This window comes from Rhinolophus hipposideros, assembly GCF_964194185.1.
Source record: "Rhinolophus hipposideros genome assembly, chromosome: 19".
Taxonomy (NCBI): domain Eukaryota; kingdom Metazoa; phylum Chordata; class Mammalia; order Chiroptera; family Rhinolophidae; genus Rhinolophus; species Rhinolophus hipposideros.
The window spans coordinates 47,971,463-47,992,302 of NC_138065.1; the positions used below are offsets into that span (position 1 = coordinate 47,971,463).

A 20,840-nucleotide genomic window follows, 5' to 3' on the forward strand; every position below is an offset into this window, starting at 1 on the left:
ATTTGTCATTCAGAAGTGCAAATGAAAACAATGAGATGCCACTGCATACAAGTTAGACTAGCTAAGAATCCCAAACACTGACACCACCAAACACTGAAGTGGTGTGGAGCAACAAACTCGTTTACTGTTGGTAGGAATGTAAAATGCTACAGTCACTTTGGAAGTTACTGTATTATTCTATATTTCTGTTTATATGTCTAAAATAGGCAAATCCATAAAGACAGAAAATAGGTTAATGTTTTCCTGTGGTGGGTGGGGGTTGGAAAGAAATATAGGAGGGAGGCAGTTAAAAGAATATGGGGCTCTTTGGGAGGTAATGAAAAATGTTCGAAAATTGTGATGGTTGCACAACTGTGAATATACTGAAAACCATTGAATTATGTATCTTAAATGGGTCACCTATATGGTATGCAAATTATATCTCAAAGTTACAGAAGCAAAACAAAACCAAAATAATGCAATAAATTGTGTGTCTGTGTATGTGTGTGTGCGCAGAAAAGGTCTTTTGAAAGAATCCAGTAAATTTAGTGGGAGTTTTGATGTTACTGGTGTGAACAGTGCATAAGCACACTCATTAAAACATGTTTAATTAATTAGTGAGCACTGACACAGACCTTTTCTTCTGACCTCTAGGTCCCTGAGCAGCAGCCCATTACTCTGTGTAGTGGGGTTGAAGATACAAAGCATTATGAGGAAGCCAAGAAGTGTGTAGAAGAATTAGCATTATACCTGAAACCACTCAGCAGTGCTCGAGGTAAAGCAGATGCCGTTAGCAACACTAAGCAAATGTTAATCAAAATACTTTTATTACCAGAAAGATTGTGGGCTCTAAGTGAATGTTAATGACATTCATTTATTATAAACCAAACCCAATGGTGCTAAATAATGTCATTATAAACCAAGCAAATAAAGTAGTGAATTTAGAGTTTATGTTCGAAACATTTGAATGAGTTGCAGAAGTATAAATACACTGATGGTTTCAGGAGGATTCTCTATTATTTGACAACACTGAATTGTCTGCCTTCCATTCAGTTTTCATATGGTGTACTGTAGTGAATGTAATAAAAGTGGAAGTTGCCGTTACTGTCTCATCATTACAGCCTATTTCATTAGGAACGGAAGATTAATCACTATGAAATAATATGTCAGCGCTGTTATGACCTCAAGATCTGGATCTTAAACTAATTATCGTCTAGCCTTTTTTCCCTTTATTCTTCCATGATTAACATGAATAGTGGTTTATTTATTGTTGTGCTACATTTGCATGAGATGACAGCTTTTGTATACTTGTAAAAATGTTTCACTTGTGTAATTTTATTTATTGCTTATAAATGTTCTGGTAGAACTCCGAACTATTCACATACCCATAAGTCACTCAGCCCGTCAGAGGAAGTTTCCCTAGTCTCTACAATTGCGTTGTAAACCTAGAAATAACTTTTTGCTCTCTTTTAAAGGAGTGGGTCTGAATAGCACGACTCAGAGTGTTCTGAGTCGCCCAATGCAGAGGAAGCTGGTGACTCTGGTCCACTGCCAACTAGTGGAAGAAGAAGGCAGGATTCGTGCCATGCGGGCAGCTCGGTCTTTAGGCGAAAGAACAGTTACAGAACTCATTCTCCAGCACCAGAACCCCCAGCAGCTCTCTTCCAACCTTTGGGCAGCAGTCAGGGCTAGGGGCTGCCAGTTCCTTGGACCAGGTATAGACTTAATGTCCTATTTACTATGCAAGAAATTCTCAAAGTACGCTGTAAGAACTATAAGTTAGGTCCGAAGTCCAGTTCATTGCAAATTCTGTTGTTACAAGTAACAACCCTCTTGATAGTCATGGCTTGGGTAATTCCGTGTCAGTTTTTCAGAGCACTTAAAACTTTTAATGTCAAAAATTTGTTCATTTTGATAGTTTTTAAGTGTTTTTTTTTAAGTTTTTCTTAAATTAATTTTTTATCTGCTTTCTTAAGTAAAATATACAGAATGTAATACAAAATTGCCCCCAAAAGGTTAACAAGTGTAACTGTGTCTGTTATTGTATTGCCCATTCATTAAGTGATACCTGCAAAAATTATTGAACATTGCCCTTCTAATAAGTGGATTTATCTTATCTCTGCACATGATAAATTTTGGTTTTGCCAACTTTTTCCTAGCAATGCAGGAGGAAGCTCTAAAGCTGGTTCTCCTGGCCTTAGAAGATGGTTCTGCTTTGTCAAGAAAAGTATTGGTTCTCTTTGTGGTGCAAAGGTTGGAGCCCCGGTTTCCTCAAGCCTCCAAAACTAGCATTGGGCATGTTGTCCAGCTTCTTTACAGAGCCTCCTGCTTCAAGGTAAGAACCTTCGTCACATTTCAGCTTAAAAGCTTAAAAGTCTTTCCCCTAAACTTACGTAGTAAGACCTGTAGTGTAATAAAGTTGCCTGTATCTTTTCAAGAAATTTCAGCAATTTTTCTTTTTTCTTTTAAAGAAGTAGATGGTGTCCTATTAAAGTTTTTTTTGTATTTTTTGTCTTTTTGTATTAAATTTTGTATGTTAGATATTGAACAACATAGATCAAACCAAGGCTTACAGATTTTTGTATTTGAAGAGACTGATAAGCTGTGTCAGTTTTCCACCAAGACTACAAGCAGAATTGGTCTGAATAGAGAGCCCTTGAAGCAGGAATAAGTTTTATTGGGCTATTTGCTTCTGACAGAATTCCACACATACAGTACTGGAGTCCCCCTTGCCATTTCGGTTTCAGGGTGTGTATGGTAATGCTGGACAGATTCTTTGGTACCCCAAACTGATGGAGCACTACTTCCAGCATTGGTGCCCACTGTATATCATTTATTGTTTGTCCTGTTTTCGTGATTTCTTAATGTTAAGGCTTCCTGCTTCTGACACAACACATAACCAGTACTTTGTGGATCAGGGAAGCATGTCTCTAAAACATTGTCAGTTCATACACGCTCTACAGAAATCCATTCCTGAGGTCCCCACATTCCCTCATCTGACACTCAAACTAAAATAATCCCACATTAGCCATCCAACTAAATTCTATTCTCTCTCATTTTTTGAAAAGGATAAAATGATTCACAAAACAGCAGCAGAGTAGACAGAATTACTGTAAAAAATGTTTTTAAAGCTCTATCTAAAGGCCAACGTTACTGTTTCTTTCTAAAGTCAGATTATGTACTAAAAATGGAGCTGTCACAACCTCTAGCAAAAATAGCTCCAACTGGTGCAGATTGTCCCTGAATAACTCAAATATGTTACAGTGGTTGAAATAAAATGATTGTACAGAGTAATCCAGCTTACACTTCAGAATGTCTGCCTGCCTCCAATGTTGTTTGTTCTCCATTAATAGCATCAGACAGATACAATATAGAAAGTTTAAAAAATAAAGAGAGATAAGGAATTCCAACTTTCCCTGTGAAGAATAATAAGGGGCTCATAAACCCCAGAATAGCCACAAAGTGAACTTCACAATCCTAACTAAAAACATTAATAGTGATTTTTTTAAAAGATTGGAAATTTGTAAAAATCCGATTTTCCGCTTGGGTCATGATTATTTCCCTTTATTTCATTGTCTGCCTGCTTTTTTTTCTCTTGGTGATCGTTTGTACTATACTCTCAATCATGAAAAGTTTATCTTCTCTCATTGCAGTAGGTCTATACCCTTAACTATTCACTATGGTAGAGTTTCTGTTAAGTGTCTGCCAAAACCATTTCATCTTCCTCACGGAACTCCAATCAGACTGCATTTTCCATTCTTTGTTGGAGGTGTATGTGTCCATGTAGCTGTGTTCTAGCTGTGTCCTTCTGTCATCTCTTTTATTTCTATTTGAAAACCTTTATAATCTGTGGGACAATTCTGTTAATTTTTAGTATATAGTACAATTCCAGGACTTTAGACATTGCTCTCTATGAAATCCTTGATCATCTTTTAGTTAAAGAGAATTTTGAGAGCCAAGTCCAGGGAATCCCAGTATGTCATATAGAAAGCATATTCTACATTTTAATGAGGTGTATCCTATATTGAATATAGGTATATTCAATACCTATATATAGTATATTATGGATATAGTATATTATGAATACATGTGTATTCATAATATACATGTGTATTTGGTCTTTTGAGTTGCTTTTGAATAGTGTCAAAATACGTATTTTTTGTGGCCATAATTCTTGATTTTTTATTTATTTATTTGATCTTTCTATGGATTTATCTAACAAAATTCAATTTAGACCTTCTTGTAATAAGAATGGAATACATTTTTAAACATAGTATCAGTATGACCTAAAAGTATGACTGAAATATTGCCAAGCTTCTTTAGTGGGAGAAAAAAAGGGGAGGGGGGAGTTCTACTACAGGAATTTGCGTCTGTATGGGAATAAAAGGTCAACAAGGCAAAATATGTAGGTGATCTTAAACTAGAATTAATTATATTACTTTGATTGGTTAAGCCTTTGGCCTAAATCCAGCTTGACTCAAAATGTGAATCACTGGGTGTGATAGCAATAGTACCTGCCTCAACAAGTTTAGAGAATTAAACATGGTAATATGTCAGTACAACGGTTAATAAGGTAACTTAACACACCAACTGGCACATACCAAGTACTCAGTAAGTGTTAATTTTATATACTAAAAGGTATTATTATCATTATGAGTATTCTAATTCAGCATCTCAGAATTTGCACTTTCTAGTGATGGCTCAGCCTATAAAACTCCATGGAGAATTAAGCCAAATACAAATTAGTCATCTTTAGAATCACACCAGCATCTGAAGCTCTTTTGTTTATGAGGAGCAGCTAGCTCAGTGCCAGGCAAGCCAAAGAGTAATAATCCACAGTTATGGAGAAGAAACATACATTGTTTTTCAGAATAATTATACTTTGTATGAGTATTTTCTTCTTTTCACAAATGCATATACACACACTTATGATTTAAGCTGCATTATGCGTTAAGATCTGCCTATTCAGTCTTTGAATTTTGTTCCAGCATATATTCTTTCTGTAAGACCTGTCCAGAAGATTGTGACATCTATAAAAGGGGAAATATTTTACTGGCAAAATGGTGTGCTCCATTTTAATCTTGCTATTGATGTGAAAAGAAATTTGTTACATTAAAAATGATCTGTTATCTATATGTGGTCTTAGAAAGTATAAACCCATTTTGTTCTTACGTGACTCATTATGAGATTATGTGTGTCTTCCTAGGTCACCAAACGTGATGAAGACTCTTCTTTGATGCAGCTGAAAGAAGAATTTAGAACCTATGAAGCTCTGCGGCGAGAACATGACTCCCAGATAGTGCAGATTGCTATGGAAGCAGGCTTACGGATTGCACCAGACCAGTGGTCCTCTTTGCTCTATGGAGACCAGTCTCACAAGTCTCATATGCAGTCCATTATTGACAAGGTACACCCTTTTTTGTTCCTTACTCTTGGACTAATCCTGGAGATTTGGTAATTCATTTATTTAACAGATGTGTATTATTGATAACTAGTCATCATAATTCCAGTTTGTTAATATAAAAATTTTTTGAACTGGGTTATAATTAACATTGTTGGTATAAGATTTCATTAGTGTTATAATGCTTTATCCAGCATGCTGTCTTTCATTCCTTTGAGAGGGTCCTATCTCTCTTTTTATATCACTTTTATTGTTCTCTGAGTTTTGATCATTGTGTTAGTTAAATCCATTTTCTAAGTGCCTTTATTGTCTTTTCCTGTAGCAGCCATTTAATGGTCTGGAAGATGTACACACTGAGGTTTCATATCATTCTCAGCTAGAATAATTTCACATAATAAATTACCAACCATTCTGAGCTTGATCAGATATTCAGTAAATTTATTTCTACTTTATCTCTTGTTATAGTGAAGAAATCACTAGAGTACACATGAATTTTAGGTCATGAATTTTACGTCAAGCTCCTTTATTTCAGATTTTAAGAGCAATATTTAATAAAATTGGAGCATACTATAGCAGTGTTGTAGTTCAATGTGAAAGTTCTATAAAAGTCTTTTAAAGCACCTTGTAAATATGTTATGTTAAATAACAGTATTTAATTTTTACTATTTTACCTTACATACTTATAACCACAGAGATGATTACATATTGGAGTCTACCCTACCATTAATTGAGAGAAATAAGGTCAAGATGTAAAAGTTCCCTAAATATAATAACATCTAACACTTCCTGAGAGCTTAGTATGGGCCTGGTGTTTTAAAGAATTCATTGAATCTTCTAACAGCCCTGAGAGACAGAGAAGGTTATGTACATTTCTCCAGTGACAGCTGAATTTGCACTGGGGCATCTGACTAGAATGTATGTTCTTAACCACTAAGCCTCTTTCCAGCATGTGTGTGTGTGATTTTCCGTGTTTTTTTAATGTACACTTTTTAAAAAAATTACCTTTTATAGAGTGACCTTTTGGGAGAGAAAAATTCTCATCTATATTAATAAAGTGCTAAATTTTTCCAAGTAAAAACTCTTAGTTACTATCACATAATCAATTTTTTCCCCCGTTACAGGTCATGTTTGGCCAACTTAAGGGAGATAATCCAAGAATGTTTATCATTAAGGCTTAGGAAGATACACAACCTGTTAGCTTCCAAAAAACCCAAACCAATATAGGATTTTTTTGAGTTGGAATGGACTTTTGAAATTATGTAGTCCATACAACAGATGTGCTTTAGACTGAGTCTGTAAAGATTATAGCCAGTGTCACAATCTTTGGTCTAAAACAGAATTTGAACTCAAACTCAGTTTGACTGAGTTCAGTTTCATTGTTCTTGGTATTGTATAGCGTTATCTCTAGACAATATTTCCAAATTTCAGCTATTTGAAAGAACCCCAAAAACCAAACTGTAAGAACGTAAAATGGGAAGAGTACTTCCAAACTGAGAAGTTGAAAACAGTCTCACATTTGAGGAATGTGACAGCAGAGGGAAGAGAGTATACAATAAGCCAGGCTGTAGCTGCAGGGAAGTCAGGGTTTGCTCAGGTAGCAGGTAATTCAGTCTGGCCAAAGCGTGGGGTGTGTGGGAGGAAAAAATTAAATTTAACAAATTGCGAAAATGATTGTGATATTATAAATAATCTTCATTTTAAAAGGATTATCTGGCCTTTGGGAAAGTTAATATTTATGTTTTTTAAGTTGCAGACCCCAGCCTCTTTTGCACAAAGTGTTCAGGAACTAACGATTGCTCTTCAGCGGACTGGAGATCCAGCAAACTTGAACCGCCTGAGACCCCATTTGGAGCTATTAGCAAACATTGACCCAAGTCCAGGTAAACCCAAGGGAAATTACCGGACTCTCTTGTGTGCCTTGGTGCTGCTCAGTGATTTGTTAAATTATTTTCTGTTACATTCTAGCATTTCCCTGGGTGGTTATTCCATATTTTTTCTACAGTATTTAAGTTTCTGGCCCCCGTTTTCTCTCTGTCTCTATTGCTTCAACCAATATTTATTTAATACTTTTTTTTGTGCTCCTCACTTCACCAGTAAATTCTCTCTCTGATCCTTTGTTTCCTCTTTCTCCCACTGTAAAATTGTGCTGTTTTACCATTTTCATCTCTTTTGACAAAACTCAAGTTTTCTCATTTTTTCCTAAATCATATGTCGTGCGTTGCATTTTCTTGGGCCCGTTTTTTTCTTCTCTATGATATGTCATTTCATCAAGTATCTCTTACTTTCAACCCCTTTCCTGTTCTTTCTTCTTGACCTTAAAGTCACCCATCCTTCACTTTTCACCTAATACTTACATTTGAGGTATTTTAGCTGGTCTCCTATTGCTGTGTTCTTACTACTGAGCTAAAACTTTCTTAACATTCACTCGTTATTTCCCAGTTTCTAATTCCAAGGCCTTTTTCTCAGTCCTTAAATTACTTGATTTGTCTTCAGCATTTGATAATGTTGTTGACTACTTCCTTGGTATGGAAACTCTCCTAATACTGTATTTCTGCAGCCTTCCGGTTCTCTTCTGACCTGTCGAAATGCTGCTTCTGTCTTATTTTGACCACACTGTCCTCTCCTGCCCACTAAGGAGTAGGCTGGTTCTGTGCTTGGAATTTTGTTTTCTCTACACTGTTGGTGAAGGTCATTCAATCCCAGCATCAGGTATCGCTTTATAGATAATAGATGCCCAGATATCTCTCTCGCTGTTCTCTCTTCATCACTCCAGACCCACTTTCCCAAATGCTTTCTGAGATTCACCATCATCTGTGTTCTATCTTCACTTGATACCTGCTCTTCCTCCTGTGTTCCCTCTCTCTGCAAATGACCTCATTCTCGAGGTATGTAAACTTACAACCCAAGTCTTCTCTGTTACTTCATATCTTTTCCTTTCACTTGCTCTACATACCATTTCAGACAACGGGATCTATGTTTTTCTTTCACAATATCCCTCTATCCCATGCCTGTTATTTCTGCCTTAATGAGCTCATTCCTTTTCCTGAGACTGCCTTCCACTTTACTCTTTTAATTGTTCCAATCCATTCTACTTATACTGCTGCAAAATAAATCACATTCTGATCTTATTTTCACACTTACAAACTTTCAGTGATACCCCATTGCTTACAGAATAGTTTAGAACTCTTTTTTTTTTAATTAATTTTATTGGGGTGACAATTGTTAGTAAATTTACATAGATTTCAGGTGTACAATTCTGTATTACATCGTCTATAAATCCCATTGTGTGTTCACCACCCAGAGTCAGTTCTCCTTCCATCACCATATATTTGATCCCCTTTACCCTCATCACCCACCCCCAACCCCCTTACCCTCTGGTAACCACTAAATTATTGTCTGTGTCTATGAGTTTTTGTTTCTCATTTGTTTGTCTTGTTCTTTTTGGTTTATATACCACATATCAGTGAGATCATAGGGTTCTCTGCTTTTTCTGTCTGACTTATTTCACTTAGCATTATTCTCTCGAGATCCATCCATGTTGTCACAAATGCTCCTATATCATCTTTCCTTAACGCCGAATAGTATTCCATTGTGTATATGTACCACAACTTCTTTATCCATTCATCTATCGAAGGACATTTTGGTTGTTTCCATGTCTTGGCCACCGTAAACAAAGCTGCAATGAACATTGGCGTACACGTGTCTCTATAGAGAAATGCTTTTATATTTTTGGGGTAGATACCCAGGAGAGCGATTGCTGGGTCATATGGTAATTCTATTCGTAATTTCTTGAGGAACCTCCACACTGCCTTCCATAGCGGTTGCACCAGTCTGCATTCCCACCAACAGTGTATGAGAGTTCCTTTTTCTCCACAGCCTCTCCAACACTTGTTACTATTTGTTTTGTTGATGAAAGCCATTCTGACTGGGGTGAGGTGATATCTCATTGTGGTTTTCATTTGCATTTCTCTGATGATTAGCGATGTTGAGCATTTTTTCATATGTCTATTTGCCATTTGTATATCCTCTTTGGAGAAATGTCTCTTCAGATCCTCTGCCCATTTTTCAATTGGGTTGTTTGTTTTTTTGTTGTTGAGTTTCATGAGTTCCTTGTATATTTTGGATATTATTAGCCCCTTATCAGAGTAACTGTTTGCGAAAATCTTCTCCCATTCAGTTGGTTGCCTCATTATTTTGTCAATAGTTTCTTTTGCTGTGCAGAAGCTTTTCAGTTTCATATAATCCCATTTGTTTATTTTAGTTTTTACTTCCATTGCCTTTGGAGTCAAATTCATAAAATGCTCTTTGAACCCAAGGTCCATAAGTTTAGTACCTATGTTTTCTTCAATGCAGTTTATCGTGTCAGGTCTTATGCTTAAGTCTTTGATCCATTTTGAATTAATTTTGGTACATGGTGACAGATAGCAGTCCAGTTTCATTCTTTTGCACGTAGCTATCCAATTCTGCCAGCACCATTTATTGAAGAGGCTGTCTTTCCTCCATTGTATGTTTTTAGCTTCTTTGTCAAAAATTATCTGTCCATATTTATGTGGTTTTATTTCTGGGTTCTCAATTCTAATCCATTGGTCTATGTGTCTGTTTTTCCGCCAGTACCAAGCTGTTAGAACTCTTGACTGTGACATTCAGAGCTCTAATTTTTTATCAGCCTGTCTTTGTAGATTTACTACCAAAATTGTGTAATCAAACCAAATCAGATCCGTTCCTAGAACACAGTGATTTTCCCCCCCACTTCTGTGCTTTGATCATACTGAGCGATCATAAGAGCACTTTGCCAAGCTTACCACCCCCATCAGCCACCAACCTGTTTACCTGCATCTGTGCCAATGTATTCTGCTCTCCTTGTGTAACATTGGATAACTGAACTACGAGCTAACGCCGTCCTCTCTCCCCATGTGCCAGTATCATCTTGTCAAGAATATCCTGCCAGTATCCTCTGTTTCTTATGTCATCAGTTTCCTTTTGTCTGGAGCATTTCTGTCAGCACACAAACATGGTGTTATTCCTCTCATCATAACACCCTTTTGACACCATTTGCCATCCACCTACCACTCCGGTTTTCCTCTCTTTATAGCACTCTCTTGAACTCACTCTAATCAGGCATTATCACTCAATCAAAAATGCTTTTTGTCAAGGTGACAAGTGACTTCCTGACTTTTGTAGCCTGACTTTTGGAGTAGGCTCCAAAAGATTAATCCTCGTATGTTCTCCCCTCCACTTCTTCTGCCTCCCCCCCACTCTTCTGCCTCCCTCGCCACTTTTTCTGCCTCCCCCCGCCCTCGTATCTCTTCTCCCCCCACTTCTTTTGCCTCTCCCCGACTCCAATTCACGCTGTTGTTTCTCAGTCTGGTTGTGTAGGACACAGCTCCCTGGCCCATGTGGTACCATGAGCCTTGCGCTCCCCTCGGCTGAGGCAGTCAGTCTCCAGTCTTTGGTCAACTGCTTATGGCCACTCTCACCGGTTGCCGGCCGCTCATGATGGCTGCCGGCTACTCACAATGACTGCCGGCCACTCATGATGGCAGCACACAGCAGCCCACGGCAGCACTGCAGCACACGGATGCTCACAATGACCTCCCGCTGCTCAAGGAAGCTCAACTCCAGGGAGAGCCATTGTTCACAGCCTTAGCTGTAGAGGGCGCAGCTCACTCTACTGGTCCATGTGGGAATCGAACCGGTGGCCTCCATGTTAGGAGCATGGCGCTCCAACCACCTGAGCTACCCAGCTGGCCCTCTCTTTTCTGTTTATACCCATTCACTAGGTAATCTCATTTAGCCTTGTGGCTTTAAATATTTCTATGATTCGTGAATTTACTGTATTTCATCAGTTCTGACATACATTTTTTTCAGATCTTAGCATTTCTGAAATTGGGATGCGTTTGTACAATGACATGTCATAATTTAATTAGCAATCATTTTCTAGCAATCTTTGGTGGCACAGAAAAAAAGGGTATGTGTGTATTACAATTGATAGCATTTTAGAATCTGTGAAACATAGTATATCCAAATTCTTCCCAAATTCTTTTGTATATCAACCTGTCTGCTGAATGTCCAACAGCTCTACTTGAATATCTAATAAAAGTTTCAAACTTAATCTGTCCAAAAGTGAGTTGTAAGCCTCTGCCCCAGCCCTGCCATTCCCGTTAGTGGCAGCTCTGTCCTTCTGTTTCCTCAGTGCATTCCTTGGCGAGATCATCTTCAACTCTTCTTTCTTTCTTAAGATCCATCTACTCTATCAGCATATCCTGTAGGCCGTTCCTTTCAAATCCATCCGGAATCCATCTGCTTATCCCTTTCACTGCTACCACCCTTATCTCTCTTCATGGATGATAGAATAGCTTCTTATTGTCTGTGTGGTTGTAGCAGAGGACCCGGAGTGCTCTTACCTTTGTGCCCCCAAATTCTTCAGTGCTTTCATCACTCAGTAAAAGGCAAAATCTTTTACATGACCTCAGGCCTCACATGACTGGTCTTCCTTTACCTCTCTCCAGTGTCGTCTCCTACTCTTTTTCCACCTAATTTAATTCCTCTCTAGTCTCACCTCCACGGAACGTGCCAGATGTACTCCCACATCAGGTCTTTGCACTTTTCTTCCCTCTTCCTAGCATGTTTTTCTCCTAATATTATCTGTTAAGTCACGCTCAAACTCTTCTTTCAGGTCTTTAATCAAATGAAACTTCAAGGAGGCTTCTGAGGCCACCCTGTCTGAAATTGTACACATGCCTGTCTCACTCCCCTTCTTTATTCATGCAACTCAGTATTCTCTAAATATTATACTTTGTATTGCGGTTATTTATTTTATTTACTGTCTGGCTCCTTTCCTTAAATATAACAAGGATTTTTGTTTTGATCTCTGTGACTTCCCCAGTAACTAGAACAATACCTGGGAATTAGTAGGTCTTCCAAAAAGTACTTTTTTGTGTGACTGTTCTCTTCACCTCTATATCTTTATCATTTTTCCTGTTAAAATTCTGTGTGTCCTTCAAAGACAATTTTAAATGCCATCACCTAAGTCTTTCAGAGTGTCTCCAACAGAAGTCTATTCTCTATCTCTGTTCTCACTTCATTTTATACTTCTTTTAGAGAATATTTCATACTTAGCCTTATGGTTAATTTTTGCTTTATAAAATCACAGTGCTGGCACTCGACAAATAACTTACTAAGTGAGGACAATGTATAACAGAGTTGATTTATATAATAGCTCTTCTATTAAACTTTTTAAATATCCTGTGTACCAGTACTTGATTTATACAAAATTTCAAGAAAGACATTACAGATTGTCTGACTGTAGGCAGTCCCCAGTTAAATCTTGCTGGGTTCACACAGTGTTGACCTGCACAGTATTCTAAATTTTAGGTATCAACACTTATAAACTGGGTAATTTTACTGAAAAATCTCACAGTTCAGGTTTCCCTGGGAAACAGTGGTGTATCTAAGCGTGCCAGCCTCGCTTCTTCACATAACAGCAGTCAGCCAAAGTTAAATGGTAACCATAACCTTAGACCTGAGACATACTCTCCAGTTCCACATGCGCTGTCACTCACTGTTGTCATTTCCAGCACTCAGGGTCTAACGGCAGTTGCCATTTATTGTCTGGCCTACTTATTAGTTCGTTTATGTTAACCTTCCCTGTGCCTGTAGTTATTTTAGTTAGGAACCCCACCTTTGAAAGATTGTATTTTTTAAAATAATGTTTAGGTGAATATTACCTATAAAGCTGTACTAAAGCTTAATTTGATTTAACTGAGGTGCTGACACAGTTCCTTTATTAACTTAGTGTTGAGCAAAACATTGACTAACATAATTAAAAAAGATTTTGTATTTGTTGTATAGATGCTCCTCCTCCTACTTGGGAACAGCTAGAAAATGGGCTGGTTGCTGTGCGTACAGTGGTACACGGGCTGGTTGATTATATCCAGAACCACAGCAAAAAAGGAGCAGATCAACAGCAGGTAAGGCAGAGTTTGAAACTTAGAAAGAAACCACTATGGGTATACTTAAAGATACAAACAAAGCCAACAACAATAAACGAGTATTTTGAGACTAGAAACTATAAATTAGTTTAGCATGGTTAGAAACCAGTTCCTTGGATTAGCCTCATAATTTTATCTGACACACTGAAATTAAATAATTCTTGTGGGTCTAATGTACTGGAGTCACTTTTCACATTGGATGTAGTGGCATTTGATTCTGTGCTAAAGCTTATTCTATTTAAATCAAATTACTCTCTGGTTGCTGTTATATTTCTGTTTGACAGTAAGTATCACTTTTCAGTGCTAATGCTACATGTCTCCAATATTGTTCACACATTCATAAATGATTTTTCTATATCAGTATTTGAAAATTTTTCATTCGTAAGGTCTGTTACACCATTGCATCAATTTTCCTCAAAAAAACATTTTTTTTTTCAGTTGGGAAATATTGGGAACAGTGTTGTTCTCCAGGGCCCACCAGCTCCAAGTAGTTGCCCTTCAGTCTAGCTGTGGAGGGCACAGCTCAGCTCCAAGTACAGTCGCCGTTTTCAATCTTTAGTTGCAGGGGGCGCAGCCCACCATCCCATGTGGGAATCGAACCGGCAACCCTGTTGTTCAGAGCTCACCTCTAACCAACTGAGCCATCCAGCCACTCCCACTAGATCTTTTATTTTGCAGTAGTAAGCTTGAGAGATTAAAACTTTGTAATTAATTTATGTGGCTCAGGTAAATATTAATAGATTATTTAATAGTCTTATTTTCTTTAGGAGGTAAGAAATACTAAAACTGTCCTAAGAAGAATAATATGTATCTAATTTTCCTAATCAATCTAAGCACAGATCAGAGCTTTATTTTATGATTCAGAAATAAAAGAAATTAAAACCTATTTTTAACTCCCTGTTCCATTAGACATCATGAATGATGTAACAAAAATAAGATTAACCTTTATGTTCTGCCAATAAGTGATAAAATACATTAAATTTCATTTAGCTTAGTATTGTGTTTGGTATCTCAACTCCCAAATCCATTGTCTTGCCTTATTCCTGAGTTGTAAGTAATAAGTCTGATTTGTACCTTTTGAGGTATGTAAAGTCCTTGATATATCTACATGTCAAGAATTGGTTACAGAATACTTTGCAGTTACAGGGCTTATTGATGATTTGTGATATGTTATAAGGAAACAGAATTACAAGTACAGCTATACTAAACACTGTTCAAAACATATTTGAAGACAGCTTAAACATTTGAAAGTCCTAAACTTCAGTGGTTTTCCAATATAAAACTTGGAAGGATGATCATAGAGCCTTCATGAGATTTAATCAAGAATTTATGTGATGGTACATGTTTGAGAACATACCAGAAAAATCAAGACTGTATTCTTTGTAATTCATTTATTTTTGGACTCTGAGACTTCAGACAGGATGACTTTCTAGCACATTTGCTCTACGCAGTCTAGATAAGTGATTCAGTCTGAATTGTTCATCTAGATTATCAAGATTCAAAAATGGCAGTGCAAAATATACATCTTTTTTAAATGTCTGATGCTTTAATTTTGGTCTTAGCCTCCACAGCATAGCAAATATAAAACATACATGTGTCGAGATATGAAGCAGAGAGGAGGATGCCCTCGTGGGGCCAGCTGTACATTTGCACACTCACAGGAGGAACTGGAAAAGTAAGTGTAAAAAGTCATTCAATTCAACCTTCCAATAACTTGTAGAATAAGGTGGAATTACTCAGTATAATAATTTGCTGCAATTGAGAAAGTAGAAAAACAGTACTTGCATTCTCTCTAAAGAACAGGAAATGTTTAGAACGTAGTATAGAATTTAAAAAAAAGGAAACTGAAGCAGTTTCTTCAGCTTTCATTACATCGTGCCTAAAAATAGGAAACTATGGTTAGCTAAATCTAGCAGTGAGTTACTGTCGCTACCAAAAAAATTAAAATTCTAAGAATTTTTATCAGTTTTAACTGATTGATTTTAACTAATTGAACTGTGCATTTCCAGTAGGAAATATTGTCTTTTGCAGTAGTCAACAAATTATTTTATTGCCAGGTTCAATTTCATAGATTTTCTTTCTCTTCAGATTTCAAGGACCAGATAATTCCAATGTTGTTACATTTTCTAGCACATAATGGAAAGAAAGGAATACTTCTTAATTTTTCTATAAAGCCAGTAATGTTTGACAAAGATAGCACAGTTAAACTACAAATTTATCTCACATAGTAATATTTTTAAAATCCCAAATATTAAACTTAGAATTCAATAATACATTAAAATAGACACCATGATTAAGTGCAAAGGTAGCACAATATTAGTTACTGTAGGTTAGAGAAGAAATACCGTGTGATCATATCTAAAGATGCCGAAAGGCATTTGAAAAAAATCCAGTGTCCATGACAGATCAAAATCCCTTAATAGAATAAAAATATCAGACACTTTCTCAACATGGTAATCATATCTTCAAAGCCAGTATGATAGTATGATTAATCAGTAAAATGTTTCATCTAGTCTCATTAAAGTCAAGAGGAAGGCAAAATTTTCTACTACTCAGACTATTATTTAATATTCTGGAAATAGTAGCAAATGTATATAAACGAGAGTAAAATAGCTATACATATAGTTATTACATGAAACAGCTCAAGAGAAGTACTGGAAGCTAAAGAAACAAGAATTTAACAAGGTGGCAAATCAAAAAAAGTTAGTTTAAAGGAATGAACTGCTCTCATATAAACTATAAAAAGAAACAAGTTAAAAAGAAAAGTGAAATTAAGGGTTCCTTTTGCATTAACAACAACAAAAAGATAAATGCCAAATAATAAACTAATAAGAAATAATCAGGACCTATATGATTTGAACTAGTAAACTGACTAGGAATGTAAGAGAAAAATTGAATAAATGAAGAAGAATACTATGTTGGGTAAGACGGGGCATCATAAAGGTTTTATTTAGTCTCAAACAATAAATTCAGTGAAATCCCAGTTGGAATGTTCACATGGTGGTTGTTAGTTAGGACCTAACAAAGTCATTCCCTTGGAAGAATATGTGCAAATAGCCAGGAAAATTCTGAAAAAGAAGTGTTCAGCAGGGACTAGGCTAATAACGATTAACTGTATTATGAGCATAGGAATAGATAGATTAATGTATTAGCATAGGAATAGATAGATTAATGAAATATAATAGAAAATCTAGAAAGAGTTCCAGATATATGTAGGAACTTAGCATATGTGCTAAAAGGTGGCATTTCACATCACTAATAAAAATGATGGTGAAATAACTGCTATCTATTTGAAAAATAATTAGAGCTAGATTCTTTACACCAAAATGAATTATAAATGTATCAGAGATTTAAATATTTAAACAGGAAACCATAGAGTACGTACAGATTTTTTTTATTGTTGTTACATAATCTTACAGTAGGAAAGGATTTTTGAAGAATAACCCAGCATCCATAAAGGAAAGATTGATAAATTTGATTGCATAAAAATTAAAAATTAAGATATGGCCCAAACATCACAATTGAAACAAAAAAAAGATTAGTGGGGAAATGACGTACCAGGGGGCTGCTATCCTTACCATAAAATGAGCTACAACTATGTGAGAGAAGAATCGGTAGATATATGGATCACGAACATAAATGGGCAATTTGAAGAATGCTAACTGCCAGTAAACATGTGAAACTATGTTCAGCTTCACTAATTGCTAAAGAATGCAAATCAAAAAAACCTTAATATTTTTGAACTTTCAGTTAACAAAGAGTGATACCACCCAGTGTTTGATGAGATGTTGCAAAAAGATATTTATTATCAGGAGTGATAATAGTTTGGGAGTATTAAAACAATTTCTAATGTACATACATTAGACTTAGAAATTCGACTTAGTCTAAGGGTGCAAACACATGTACATAATTATCCATTACTACATTTTTTAATAGTAAAAAAATAGGAATAACTTAAAATGTACTGATATAAAGGAACATCCAAGATTATGAAGTGGGGGTCGGGAATTACTAAGCAGTTATATATGATCCTATTTCTGTAAGTAATAATCTTACATTTATATGAATATTAAGGCAGTTTATAGAGGGAAAATCTGTATGATTATTTTCCGAACTGTTAACAGTGGTTACCCCTGACAGGTAGGTTCCTTCCTCCCTCCCCCACCAAATTTGTCAGATATGGGAAACGTTTGGAAGAATAGCATTTCTCTTTTGAGGGTTCGTGTTTGAAATTATTTTTTTAAATGCACTGGATAGTTGTAAATAGATTTTATTTCATTGTTGAGGAGCAAGGATACTAGAGTCTGATGGTTTAATTTTTCTTCCTGTGGTTAGATTTAGAATCTACATGCCTTTTATACCAGAGCATCTGTTTAAATTTAGGCATCGTTCTATATTGTTTCCGTTATCTCAATTTTCAAATAACTTCAGCTTTATGTAGGCACACATAACATCAGTATTTCTGAATTATGTCTGATACAAATTGCAGTTTTTGATTATTTAAAAATTTTAATGGAATAGTAAATTTTTTCTCAGTGCACACTGGTTTGTTTTATTCTTAATTTATAATATAGGCGCACTGTATCCCAAAGCATTTGAGGGGAAGCTAAAGTAAAATATTTCAGAAACTTTCCTCTGAAAGTTTTTCTACCTCCTCATCCAATAAGTTTTAGAAATAGGAATTTTAATAAAAGTAAGTTACGCTTATTAATACAAGTATTAATTGGCACAATTTGTAATGTTACAAATACTCATTACGAGGAATTTTATACTTAGTCATGTGTGCCTTGCTTGAGATTTTATAGAACATATGTGTACACACACACGCGAGCGCACACACGTTTTCAAGATGGCAGCTAAAGCCAAGGTTTGAAGAGAATTTCTAGAAGATAATGTGCTTGGAATCTTTAACTTTTGTATCTTTCTTTTAAATACATTTTAGTTCTTGCTTTTGCTTTTATAATTTTGGTTTTTGGTGTATGCCTTTGCCTTTTCTATAGATTTCGTAAAATGAACAAACGCCTGGTCCCCAGGAGACCCCTGAGTGCCTCTTTGGGTCAGCTTAATGAAGTGGGCCTGCCTTCAGCAGCCATCCTTCCGGATGAAGGTGCAGTGGATCTGCCCAGCAGAAAACCCCCTGCTATGCCAAATGGAATTGTATCAGCAGGGAGTACTGTAACCCAGCTGATCCCCCGAGGGACCGACCCCAGCTATGACTCCAGCCTGAAGCCAGGAAAGATAGATCATCTGAGCAGTAGTGCCCCTGGATCTCCTCCAGACCTGTATGTCATTTTTCCTAACTCTGATTTTAAAGTTTCTTCTTTGTAAACATAACGAATAATCTGTTTTCTTTCAACTCATTTTTTGGCCATGATTTTGTTGTTTTTCTATTTCTATTTCTTGTAGTAGTGATTTTTAAGAAACAATTAGCATAGGTGAAATAAAATTAAAGTTTGCAAAATTTGTAGAAGCAATGACTATTGGAAGAAATCAGTTTACCAAACTGTGGCAATTTTTTTTTTGTATGTTTAAGTTTGTATACATTAGAAGTATTTTTGAGGCCTTAAAAATGACTTGCAGAATTTTGTTCCTATAGGTTAGAATCTGTCCCCAAGAATATTTCTGCCTTACCTGTGAATCCGCACCCTGTACCTCCAAGGGGGCCAGCAGACCTGCCTCCTATGCCTGTCACCAAACCACTTCAGATGGTCCCACGGGGTTCTCAGTTATATCCAGCACAGCAGGCGGATGTGTACTATCAGGACCCTCGAGGAGCGGCTCCACCCTTTGAACCAGCACCTTATCAGCAGGGTAATGGTCTTTCATTTATTTTGCTCACTTCTCACTTTTCTTAATGAGAACCATTTGAAGTAAGAGGAATCATATTTGCAGTGGCCTCTTTAAGATAAATAGATGTATTTTGTTTTTTTTAATACTTCGGAAAAAAACAGATTTTATGACCAACTAGTATGAAATGAAGTAGCGAAGCTGTAAAAGAAAATTGCCCTAACTACTAAACGCACTTATATATTAAATATGTTCATATATTTATGGAAATAACAAGTCAGCCCCGTAGTGGAAATTTGCTGACAAAGGACTGTATATTATCCTGAACAAAATTTTCTTCAAATATAAAAAAGGAATTTAATATTACAGTGGGTATAAATTAAATGTGCACATACATTTTTCTTCCTTTCGATTATCACCTACTATTATCTGGGCCCTTTAATATATATGAAAAAATGCAGCACATAATGCACTTTTAGAGAGTTTCTAGTGTAGAATCAGTGTTAGTACAGAATAGAAAACTGTAACGTATATCCACAGGCAGACCTTGGAGGCAGTGCAGGTTTGGTTTCAGACCACCGCAGTACAGCAAGTATCGAAATAAAGCGAGTCACATGACTTTTTCGGTTTTCCACTGTGTATATGTTTACACGGTACTGTAGTCATTTAATGTACGTAATAGCATTATGTCTAAAAAATATTGTGTATACCTTAGTTTAAAACTATTGGTAAAAATGCTGTCATCTGGGCATGTTGGATAAATGACACTAATAGACTTGCTCAGTTACCACAAACCATCAATTTGTAAAAAATGCAGTTATATGTGAAACTCAGTAAAGCAAAGTGCAATAAAACGAGGTATGCCTGTTTGTGTATGTATGTTAATTTTAGTTGTGGTTAATATTAGTGTGGTAGAAATTAATGGCAACACTCAAGGGAAATGGTTAAGAACTTGAGGAATTAAAAAGACTTTATGGAAGAGTGCTTTAAATAGAAGGTTTGGGCATAGAAAGAAAAATTTACTAGTGGATTGCAAAGATGAGAGTCTAGAGTCAAGTAGTGGTAAACTGTTGTTCATTCAGGTGTGAGTGTTGAGGTTGGATTAGTGTGGTGGGAAGCAAGAAGGGATTTTAGAAAACATACAAATTGGAAAAATCAGCCAGTTTATTAATGACAATACTAGGTATGGAGAGTGAAGGAGAGGAGGTGACTGAGGGTTCACATACACAGTTCATATGAAAAAAATAAACATCAGGTTTTTAAACTGAAGTGTTGGATCGCTCTGTCAGAAACAGTATAGTGCTATTATTTTTTAAACTGGGAAAGATTGAAGCTGTTCTCCATTTCCTTTTCCCAAGGCGGTCTTAATTTTGAACCAGAAATGTCTTCTCTGATTTCAAAATAATAGTTTTAAATTGGTACAGCATTATTAATACATGTCGAACTAAGATAAAAGTTGGTTTGGATCTTCCTTTTGATCATCCATTGCAGGAAAAACCCGACTACTTTTGTTGAAGTGACCTTAAATATAGTGTGTCAGTCAGGATTCAGTATTAAGCAGAAAGAGGTTTGATGCAAGAGGCTCAGGTGCCTACAAAATCAGTGGAAGGTGCTGGAAACTCAGGCTTAAGCTAGGCCTCCAGGGACTAGTCCCAGAACTTGCTGCAGACAGAAGCTGTTAC

The 20,840-nt window shown here is 36.3% G+C and overlaps 1 protein-coding gene across 4 annotated transcripts in view; it reads left to right on the plus strand.

Moving 5' to 3' along the window:
- RC3H1 (ring finger and CCCH-type domains 1) overlaps positions 1-20,840 on the plus strand; it is a 56,410-nt gene that overhangs the window by 24,642 nt on the left and 10,928 nt on the right. For 2 of the 4 annotated variants that reach the window (XM_081025347.1, XM_081025349.1), the window contains exons 3-11: positions 634-754; positions 1,455-1,694; positions 2,139-2,314; positions 5,186-5,386; positions 7,128-7,260; positions 13,232-13,350; positions 14,934-15,046; positions 18,372-18,653; positions 18,968-19,182. In XM_081025347.1, the coding sequence (XP_080881473.1) occupies positions 634-754; positions 1,455-1,694; positions 2,139-2,314; positions 5,186-5,386; positions 7,128-7,260; positions 13,232-13,350; positions 14,934-15,046; positions 18,372-18,653; positions 18,968-19,182 (1,600 nt within the window). The remainder of the gene's footprint in view (positions 1-633; positions 755-1,454; positions 1,695-2,138; positions 2,315-5,185; positions 5,387-7,127; positions 7,261-13,231; positions 13,351-14,933; positions 15,047-18,371; positions 18,654-18,967; positions 19,183-20,840) is intronic. The other 2 variants (XM_081025350.1, XM_081025348.1) reach the window with 1 other exon arrangement.